The sequence below is a fragment of the Sabethes cyaneus genome, chromosome 2 (genome assembly GCF_943734655.1).
Source record: "Sabethes cyaneus chromosome 2, idSabCyanKW18_F2, whole genome shotgun sequence".
NCBI classification, from domain to species: Eukaryota; Metazoa; Arthropoda; class Insecta; order Diptera; family Culicidae; genus Sabethes; species Sabethes cyaneus.
Genome location: NC_071354.1, coordinates 9,980,983 through 9,991,159, shown reverse-complemented (window position 1 = coordinate 9,991,159; position 10,177 = coordinate 9,980,983). Strand labels below are relative to the sequence as shown.

General features: G+C 45.1%; 1 protein-coding gene across 1 annotated transcript; it reads left to right on the top strand.

Moving 5' to 3' along the window:
* The first annotated feature begins 4,447 nt into the window (after positions 1-4,447).
* LOC128737069 (serine protease grass-like) lies at positions 4,448-6,466 on the top strand. The gene is made up of 4 exons (XM_053831621.1): positions 4,448-5,347; positions 5,408-5,660; positions 5,720-5,931; positions 5,982-6,466. The coding sequence occupies exons 1-4, from the start codon at positions 4,477-4,479 to the stop codon at positions 6,389-6,391; spliced, it is 1,746 nt and encodes a 581-aa protein (XP_053687596.1). The 5' UTR covers positions 4,448-4,476; the 3' UTR covers positions 6,392-6,466.
* The last annotated feature ends 3,711 nt before the right edge of the window (positions 6,467-10,177 follow it).

Sequence of the window (10,177 nt, the reverse complement as noted above, 5' to 3'; positions counted from 1 at the left end):
GATTGTATTTAATTTACGCCCTAGCTGTTGCAGATTCCCCGGATAAGGCAACGAAGACATCCAAATTCACCAAGCGAAACGCCAGCAAACCGAAAAATCCGCCAGCGAACGATATGGTTTTGGCTGCTATGCCTATGTTGTATTTGAAACATTGCTTCTGCTTGCCTTTTGCTACGCATCGTCATTCGGTCAGCGGCTTTGGTTAGCGACACATCGGCAACCAGCTAGCTTGCGACACATAACATCATAAACATAAAAGTCTATCTTGATTACAGATCCAGTAGCGTTTGTCCGGTAAACAGTATTCCCACCATTAATCCACATACCAATAACCTATCTGATGGACGAAAGTAGACAAAGGACACCACGAGTCAGAAATTTGAGAATTCGAGATTAACAAACGGACCTTTTCAGGTCCACCATTTAAATTAGCTGAAGAGTTGAAATTATGAATTTCTCACATGTAAGACCACAATCGTTTAATGCGCAACTTGGCCATCTACATATGAAATTCGTACAAAAATCACCTGCTTTGGCATTGGAAGACGTCTACATTCGTAGTCGTAGGTCAAGCCTGCGCCCGTGCCACTAGGCATGGACCCTTGTGCTTTTTTATTTGCTGTACTTTTTTATTCTGTTTTGTAATAGAGTGGTTTTAACCCAGAGGGTCATTCGTCAGTACCTTTTTATTGATTTTATCTCTTTTTTCTTCCGTTTTCTTCTTTTTCTCCAGTTTTTTTTTGTTACGTTGTTCCATTTCCTGCCTCAGTTTGTCTTAATTTCAATCCTGTTTTCCTCTGGTTTTTCGCTCTTTTTTAAATTTCTTCCCCATTTCCCATCATTTATCTTCCGTTTTTCCTTTTGTCGTTTCCACCCAGTAAACCATTTGGTTTGTATATCTCGATTGCAACTGAGATATACGAAATCATATCTGAACGAAAAAGTTATATTTCACGCCATCTAAGAACATATATATACCAAAGTGGAGGCGATATACGTGCGAAAATTTTGACAATTATTTGTAATTCTATTTTGCGTAGTTTTTATAACACGCAACTAAATACTCCTGAATATATGATTAAGATATAATCAAATATTGCAATCGTCTATACTGCTTTATAATTCACAGTCATGAATTGTATATGAAGACACGCACGACTGCAAAACAACTTATTGTTCACTTCGATTTGACATACTCTAATCATTATACAATTCCAACGTGAAATTAACATGAAAACGATTTAATGTGAACTTTCTATTACGATTTTGTGTTATCTGGGCAGTTTTCGTCTTTTTCTAACTCTCCTTCTTCTCGTTTTTCGTCTTTGTCTATTTCGTTGTTCCTCTTGTGAACAACTTTTTCTCCTTTTCTGTCACGTTTATTCTGCTTTTGGCTTTATTTTTTCCTTGTGCTCTGCGGTTTTCTTTTTCGTCTTTCTATCCAGTTTTATCCTTCTCTTTGACCAGTTTTTCTTTCTTTTCTGTCCCAATTTTCCATCCCATTTCCGTTCTGTCCCATCTTTTTCCTTTTATATCTCATTTGACTTCTTTTTCCTCTTTTCCTCGTTTCCTCTAAAGGTTTTCTTTTTTCTTTCTTGCTCTTTCCCTTTTTCCTTTTGATTTCACTGTTTTTCTGCTCCGTTTTCCTTTTCTTCTCGCATCTTTCCTCTTATTCTTCCCCATTTTCCCACATTTTCTGTTACGTTTTGTTTCTTTTTCTCTCTCTGTCTTTTCTCTATTTGTCTAGTTTTCCCTTCTTTGATCTGTTGTTTTTTCTTTCTCCCGCTCTTTTGTCTACTTTACTACTTCCCTCTTTCTCTTTTTTCCTATTTTGATTTTTGCCCTTTTCAGTCTTTTTGTTTCTCTTTTTATTCCCGTTTTTCGTTTTTTACATCCATTTTCAGGCCCGCTTTACCTCCTTTCCAGTTGTGCGTGCTGTTAATATATTTTCTTTCGTTCTTCCTCTTATTATGGCCTGCTTTTCTTTATTTTCTGCCGCGTACTGTTTTTTGTCTTTAGTTTTAAGTGAAATTGAGAGCCATTTTCCAGTATTTTCTGTTCTTGTTGTTCAATTTTCCAGTTCTCGTATTTTCTTCAATCTTCAATCTTGTTTGTTTTTCTTTTCTGTTGTTTTTTCTTCTTTTCCGTATTCGTTTTTTTATCGTTTTTCCATCTTTTCTCTTATTTTACTTCTATTTTTTCGTTATTTCTCTTTATCTGTCAGTATCCTCTTTTCCCATTTTACTCTCGTCTTCTTCTTTACCACTCTTTTTACGTCTCCTTTTTCTCCCGTTGTGTCGTGATTTATCATTCGTTTTTCTCTTTTTCGTATCAATTGTTCTTCTTTTTCCCTCACGTTTCTATCACGTTTTCCCAGTCTTTGCCATGTTTTCCCCGGGCTCTTTCCCGTTTTTTTCCTCTAGGAGCAACCAGATAGACTTTCTAGACTAGGGCTAGGGCTAAGGCTAGGGCTAGGGCTAGGGCTAGGGCTAGGGCTAGGGCTAGGGCTAGGGCTAGGGCTAGGGCTAGGGCTAGGGCTAGGGCTAGGGCTAGGGCTAGGGCTAGGGCTAGGGCTAGGGCTAGGGCTAGGGCTAGGGCTAGGGCTAGGGCTAGGGCTAGGGCTAGGGCTAGGGCTAGGGCTAGGGCTAGGGCTAGGGCTAGGGCTAGGGCTAGGGCTAGGGCTAGGGCTAGGGCTAGGGCTAGGGCTAGGGCTAGGGCTAGGGCTAGGGCTAGGGCTAGGGCTAGGGCTAGGGCTAGGGCTAGGGCTAGGGCTAGGGCTAGGGCTAGGGCTAGGGCTAGGGCTAGGGCTAGGGCTAGGGCTAGGGCTAGGGCTAGGGCTAGGGCTAGGGCTAGGGCTAGGGCTAGGGCTAGGGCTAGGGCTAGGGCTAGGGCTAGGGCTAGGGCTAGGGCTAGGGCTAGGGCTAGGGCTAGGGCTAGGGCTAGGGCTAGGGCTAGGGCTAGGGCTAGGGCTAGGGCTAGGGCTAGGGCTAGGGCTAGGGCTAGGGCTAGGGCTAGGGCTAGGGCTAGGGCTAGGGCTAGGGCTAGGGCTAGGGCTAGGGCTAGGGCTAGGGCTAGGGCTAGGGCTAGGGCTAGGGCTAGGGCTAGGGCTAGGGCTAGGGCTAGGGCTAGGGCTAGGGCTAGGGCTAGGGCTAGGGCTAGGGCTAGGGCTAGGGCTAGGGCTAGGGCTAGGGCTAGGGCTAGGGCTAGGGCTAGGGCTAGGGCTAGGGCTAGGGCTAGGGCTAGGGCTAGGGCTAGGGCTAGGGCTAGGGCTAGGGCTAGGGCTAGGGCTAGGGCTAGGGCTAGGGCTAGGGCTAGGGCTAGGGCTAGGGCTAGGGCTAGGGCTAGGGCTAGGGCTAGGGCTAGGGCTAGGGCTAGGGCTAGGGCTAGGGCTAGGGCTAGGGCTAGGGCTAGGGCTAGGGCTAGGGCTAGGGCTAGGGCTAGGGCTAGGGCTAGGGCTAGGGCTAGGGCTAGGGCTAGGGCTAGGGCTAGGGCTAGGGCTAGGGCTAGGGCTAGGGCTAGGGCTAGGGCTAGGGCTAGGGCTAGGGCTAGGGCTAGGGCTAGGGCTAGGGCTAGGGCTAGGGCTAGGGCTAGGGCTAGGGCTAGGGCTAGGGCTAGGGCTAGGGCTAGGGCTAGGGCTAGGGCTAGGGCTAGGGCTAGGGCTAGGGCTAGGGCTAGGGCTAGGGCTAGGGCTAGGGCTAGGGCTAGGGCTAGGGCTAGGGCTAGGGCTAGGGCTAGGGCTAGGGCTAGGGCTAGGGCTAGGGCTAGGGCTAGGGCTAGGGCTAGGGCTAGGGCTAGGGCTAGGGCTAGGGCTAGGGCTAGGGCTAGGGCTAGGGCTAGGGCTAGGGCTAGGGCTAGGGCTAGGGCTAGGGCTAGGGCTAGGGCTAGGGCTAGGGCTAGGGCTAGGGCTAGGGCTAGGGCTAGGGCTAGGGCTAGGGCTAGGGCTAGGGCTAGGGCTAGGGCTAGGGCTAGGGCTAGGGCTAGGGCTAGGGCTAGGGCTAGGGCTAGGGCTAGGGCTAGGGCTAGGGCTAGGGCTTCAATGAATTTGACAATAGATAAAATTTATCAACCCATAAATGGCAGATTTCCGAAAAATATTCCCTCATTTTAGAAATCATTTTGTGCTTAATAAGGTTTGATTGATGCAAAAGTATAATTAATCAGGAACTAAATATTTGCACGCGTTCTTTGACAATCGAATGTGGATGTAGCTTTTGCGAACTGTACTAACGCAGGGAATTATCATTAAAATTCTCTCTTATATTACTATTACTCTCACTTCACAGTAATATTAGTACTCTGCTTTGAAAAACCGTTGATAAGTTGTTATATGCTGTTCTCCGGTGTAAACTTGTTTTGCTTGAAGCAAATCAGAGGGGAAATCCTGTTTTGTTTTGATTGAGAACAAAACAAAACTCAGTACCGATTCATCTCAGCCAGCAGTTAGTCATGATCACTTTCGAATAGTAGTGCAACAGTATGAAAACATTAGACACGTTAGTGCTGTTCGTGTGCGCGATCATCCTGCAAATTCGCTTTAGCGCACAGCAAAATCCACCGCACTGTGGCATTCGTCAGCTAAACAGTTCCCAGCTTATCCTTCTCGGCGGGGACACTGTTCACGGCGACTGGCCATGGCATGTGGCCGTCTACCATCGAACGCGACGTTCAAACGATTACGCCTGCGGAGGTACGATCATCAATGATCAGTTTGTTCTTACGGCGGCTCATTGCGTCATGAACAGTGACAGCGGCTATCAGCTGGTGCCGAGTCGAATCTTTGTTCGCATGGGAATCCACAATCTGGACGAGTTCAATCCGCGGGCTGTGCAGCAGCATTCGGTGGGGAAGGTTCACAAATTTGCGAACTTTACTCGGTTGTTCAATGATATAGCGCTACTAGAGTTGAATACGGTCATTCAGTTCACCGAATACGTTCAGCCGGCTTGCCTCAACCGGGAGGAGGACATCACCGGTCAGCAGGGAACGGTCGTTGGTTGGGGTTTGACGGAGGACGATGAAACTTCGCCAACCCTGCGGCAGGCACAGCTGCCGGTGGTCGATACTGTCACCTGTCTGAAGAGCGATCGCGTTCTTTTCGGTCACAGTCTGGACGATGGGATGTTCTGCGCTGGGCACATGAACGGAACGGGCGTTTGCAATGGTGATAGCGGAGGAGGGCTGTTCATTAAACGTAGCAATGTATGGTATCTGGGAGGGATAGTTTCGTTCGCGAAAAGTCGATTGGATGGTGATAGTGGGTTCTGTCACCGGCAGAGCTACGGTGCCTTCACCAAGGTTCAGAAATACCTGTCCTGGATCGGTGATATAACGAAGATGCAGTTCAAGTGTAAGTGTTATTGTTTATCAAATTCGATGAGAGAGTCACACCTAAATTTAAATTCTTTAGTTGGTGCGGTGGATAGTTGTTATCCGGCGGAGGAGGACGATTCGACAAAAACGTACCGTTACTACTTTCCGCGGAATTGCGGAGTTTATATTCCAACGGGTGATCGGTACAGCATCGAAGCAAAGGTGTTCGAGTTTCCCTGGATGGCGATTCTGCGACACGACACGAGAGGTTTCGTCTGCGCGGGAACACTGATTAACAAGCGCTACGTACTGTCGGCGGTACACTGCTTTCGGGGTCATGAATACATGCCGTATGTTAATTTTTAATGTATTTGCTTATGTTTAGTTAAGCAACATATTTTGTTTCTAGTAATCAAGTTAGACTCGGAGAGCATACAATCGGGCGGGATTTGGACTGCAATGCTGGCGATGGCGATAACAGTACTTTTGTGAGTGAAGATTGTGCCCTTCCAGTGCGTGACTACGGCATAATTTGTATCATACGACATCCTGCGTACGAGTTCAAGAAACGAAGTGCCAACATTGCTTTAGTACGCGTAAGCGAGGACATTATTTTCCAAGGTATTTGCTTTCAGACATTCAATTCGGGACATAACCTTTAAAAGTTTCAGATCACATTCAACCGATATGCCTTCCTCTGACGGCCAACCTGAGACAATATCAACCGGCAAAATTCTTCACTTCCGGTTGGGGTTTCCACTCAAAATCCACTGACGACAAGAGTTCTTCCGTGCTCCGTAAAGGAACAGTCACAGTCTCAGATCGTTCACTGTGTCGGGATTCACAGAGCGCACCAATTGCCGACGATCAGCTGTGTGTTGCTGGTGGGCCGGCATTTGCTCGAAACTGTGCCATTGATTCGGGAGGGCCACTAGGCTACGGAGGAAATTTGCATGGAACACGTTTTATTCTGTTCGGAATTTATACTCACACACTAGGAATTTATTGTAGCGATTCTCCGATGGTTTATACCAATGTTTCCACTCACATGAACTGGATACTGGCAAATATGGAGGTTTAATCCTACCGAAATAGAGAAAAAAGCTTTGATGTAAATAAAATCGAGCACGTAACCATGGAAACACACATGTCTCTTTCAAACACGCGACGCGGAGAAAGGAAATTGTATTACATAAGCAATCTGTGCAAACCATGAGAATCTCAAACTGAAGTGTGTGTGAGAATCTTGCAGATGAAAGAAAAAAAGCCTTCATTTCTTTTGCTACACACAAGACGCGACGAGAATTTATGAAGACATGCGCCCTAACATGTGCCACTACTGGTACTCGTACCAGTCGGAGCCGCTCGGAGTTACATAGTCGGTACTAGGTATTCGTTCATCTACCCATCGATTTCCCGGGCCCGGCGCTCTGTTTTTCCGACAATTTAAACGATCTGCCAGAAAAATCATTTTATATTCCCGGCAAAAAGGCTCCCCTTTTTAAGCTTTAAAACTTTGAAAACGAACAAGCCAGTCAAACGATGGAACGGGGCTCAAAGAAATAGTTTCCATCGTTTCTCATCAGGCTGTTATCATTTCTCGTTTCCAGCTGAAAACCCAGGGTTTTCTACAAAATCGTTTCGGGCGTAAAACGCACTTCGCCCAGCAGCTTTACAGCTACTGCAGTGAAGTCTTTACCCGGTACTTCCTATAAAATTAAATTTGACGAACCCGCGAGGCACGAAGCTGTGAATCGAGCGGAAACGCAGTAGGCACTTTTATTGCTGGTGCCGAGCAGCAAACTGTGTGTCGGTTGATGGGAACGTCTGTTTCTTTCGCTCAGGGTTGAACACATTCCGAGCCTTCAACTTATGGCGCTGCGAAGCTACTTTTTAAACCCTGAAACTTTGAAGAAGGCTGCGGATGCTGGCGTTGGCCCACCACGAACGACATAGCTCTTATGTAAATATAATTTTGAGCAATTCAATCGATTATTTTTCATTAGGAGACGACAGGAGCCCGCTTTTTGCTTTGGAGCATAAATAAAAGTTGCCGGAAAGTGAAACGAGACAGTCTATTTCGGAAAAACTCTGCCGCAGGGTCCGTTGCGGGGGGAAACTTTTCCGCAACCCCGGGGTTGGGGGAGTGGAAAAATTAAAAATTCACGAATGAAAGAGTTAAAGTTTCGGCTCTTTTGTCTTTGCGTCGAGTTTCCGCTGCTGGAACGCAGATAAGTGAAAAGTCATTTATAATTGTGAAATTTCTTCGCCATCTCTGGCTGATTGCTGGTTCAACCAGTTTCCGAAGAAGGAGAGCATTACTGAAGCAGATAGCTATTTAACATTCCAGAAATGCTGCTCCTCGAAGACACTGTATTGGGATTTTTGGTAGTAAGCTTCTAGAGAAGAACGTAAACGTTGCTGTTTAAATGAAGAATTATTCCTGATATTTTACATCCACAGTTTTGCTGGTGCTGGCGTAGATAAAAAATTGTTACAAGAAATTATCCTCCAGATCTGTAAAAATATATTTTATACTAAATTCAGTTTAAACTTAAGTAACTTGGGCCTTCTAATAATTCAAACTAGCTCTAAATATTAAGCAAACTGGAGTAGTTTGCCAGCACGTTCCTTGCCCCAGACAAAAGTAACCAAACCATCCCGCCCCGGTTATTTGTTTCTAGTGAATTTAGACGAAGCTAATGTCCTGAAAGTATACCGGATTGAACAAGTGCACAACCACCCTTCTTCTCGACCAATTTTGTCGATCGAACACTAGAATCTAATCAAAGCTGGAGTCCCTATGCAATTAAAAATAGCCCCTGAAACACACACGTAACACATCACTTGCTCAAAGGCAGCTTTAACCAGCCACTTCAGTTTGTTGGGAAAATCGTTCTCGAGCCATAGTCGTCTACCATAGTCGTTTGCACTCGACTGTATCGTATGCTGCTTGAAATCCGCGAAAATATGATGCGTGGGTAGGTTGTACTCCCGACATTTCTGTGGAATTAGTCGGAAAGTGAAAATTTGATCCAACAACGGCGCTCAACCGCCCCCATAAAGTCCGCCTGATACTGCGCTACGAATTCTCTTGCTATACTGCTTGACGACGCAATACAATCTGGGACAGCACCTTGTAGGCGGCGTTGACCAACGTGATACCGTGGTAATTACACCAATCTAGCTTGTCGCCCTTTTTGTAGATGGGGCAGACTACACCTTCCATTCACTCCTCCGGTAGCTTCTCCTTCTCCCAAATACTAAAAAGTATCCAGTGAAGTGCCGTTGCTGGTGGTTCTTTGCCATTTGTTCTGCCATAAAGTTCTGCTTGGAGTCCTCTAATTTCCGAGAGCTCTATTATTCTTCAGCTGACATTCTGACCCCGCCGGATCTCTTCGAAATCGGAAGCCGTTATGCTGTTATGGTTTGTGGACACTAGAGATTTCAATTCATGGTAAAACTGTTAGAATTACACTGACGGACCGGTTGGCGCAGCATTCTGTTTTGCCCTTCAGAGAGCGAATTCCACGGAAACTAGATCAGTCTGGACTTAAGATGACCAAGGAACTGAGAGTTTTGCAGTCAACCATGAAGAATATTTTGAAAAATTATCTTCGATCGATTCAATACAAAAACAAAGTGTGCACGGTTTGACTGAAAAGCAGAAGGTTGCAAGAGTCGTAAGATGTTGGCAGCTGCTCAGGCAACACGGTGATTGTGAAATTCTGTTTTCGGACAAGAAATGTTCCAGCTACAGGATCACCGCAACCAACAAAATGACCGCATATATGCATCACATCTTTCTGATATTCCTTGGGGCAAAGTGGCTGTTCAAAGATTCCAGAATGTTCCAGAATGATGGTATGAGGATATTCCTCCAAGAAATTTAAAGGTTCCATTGATCAGCAAAGGTGAATCTGGTGGTATAATCAACACTAAATATTACATCGATAATGTTTTGAAGAAGCATTTGCTTCGCATCGTCAAAAAACAAAACAAGAATCCACCATACTGCTTTCAACAAGTTTCTGCACCGTCTCAGCAGTCGAAACCTACATGGACTTGGTGTGAGGACAATTTTTCGGCTTTTGTTTCTTTGAAACAGTGGCTTGCCTCTTCGTCTGATTTGAATCCTCTCGACTTTTATGCATGTGGTTACATGCTAGGGAGCATCAAAGGATTAACTGTGAACGTTTGGATGAAATACCTCAGGATATCGTGCGTGCCAACTGTAGCGCTTCTCAACAACGATTGCTACTGGTAATTAAAGCAGAGAGAGTTGTACTTAATACGAAATACACTCAAAATTGAAATTTATGCAAGCGTCTTATTTTTGTGACCAATTACTTTACTGACAGTTATGACCTCAGTGTCGACCCTTTGTTTTTTGTTCTCGTTTTTCGTTATTCTTAACTTCTGGCTTTCTGGCGTCGTCTTTTTGTCTCTTTTCAGTATTTTTTTTTTGTTATTTTTTATTGTCTTTTGAGAAGTATTTGGTCTGCTGGCGTTGTTTGGCGTCTTTTACCCGAATTTTTCTCGTCTTTCGTCCTTTCTTCACTGTCTTTACGCCTACATGTTTCTGACGTATATTCGCCATCTTTTCGTAGCATTTTTTGCATGTTTCATCGTCTCTTTGACGCTATTTAAATGTCTCTCTCCCAATTCTGTTGTTCTTTTTGTCGCAGTTTTAACGTCTTTACGTTGTCTGTTTATCATATTTCCACGTTATTTCTAGCGTATTGTCGTCTTTTCGTCAACTGTTTATTTGTTTATTTATTGTACAGCATCTGACATAAAAGTCTTAATGAAGCGTCTAAAATGAGTTACTTCTAGCTAATCTATTTTTAGACATATAAATGGGTTC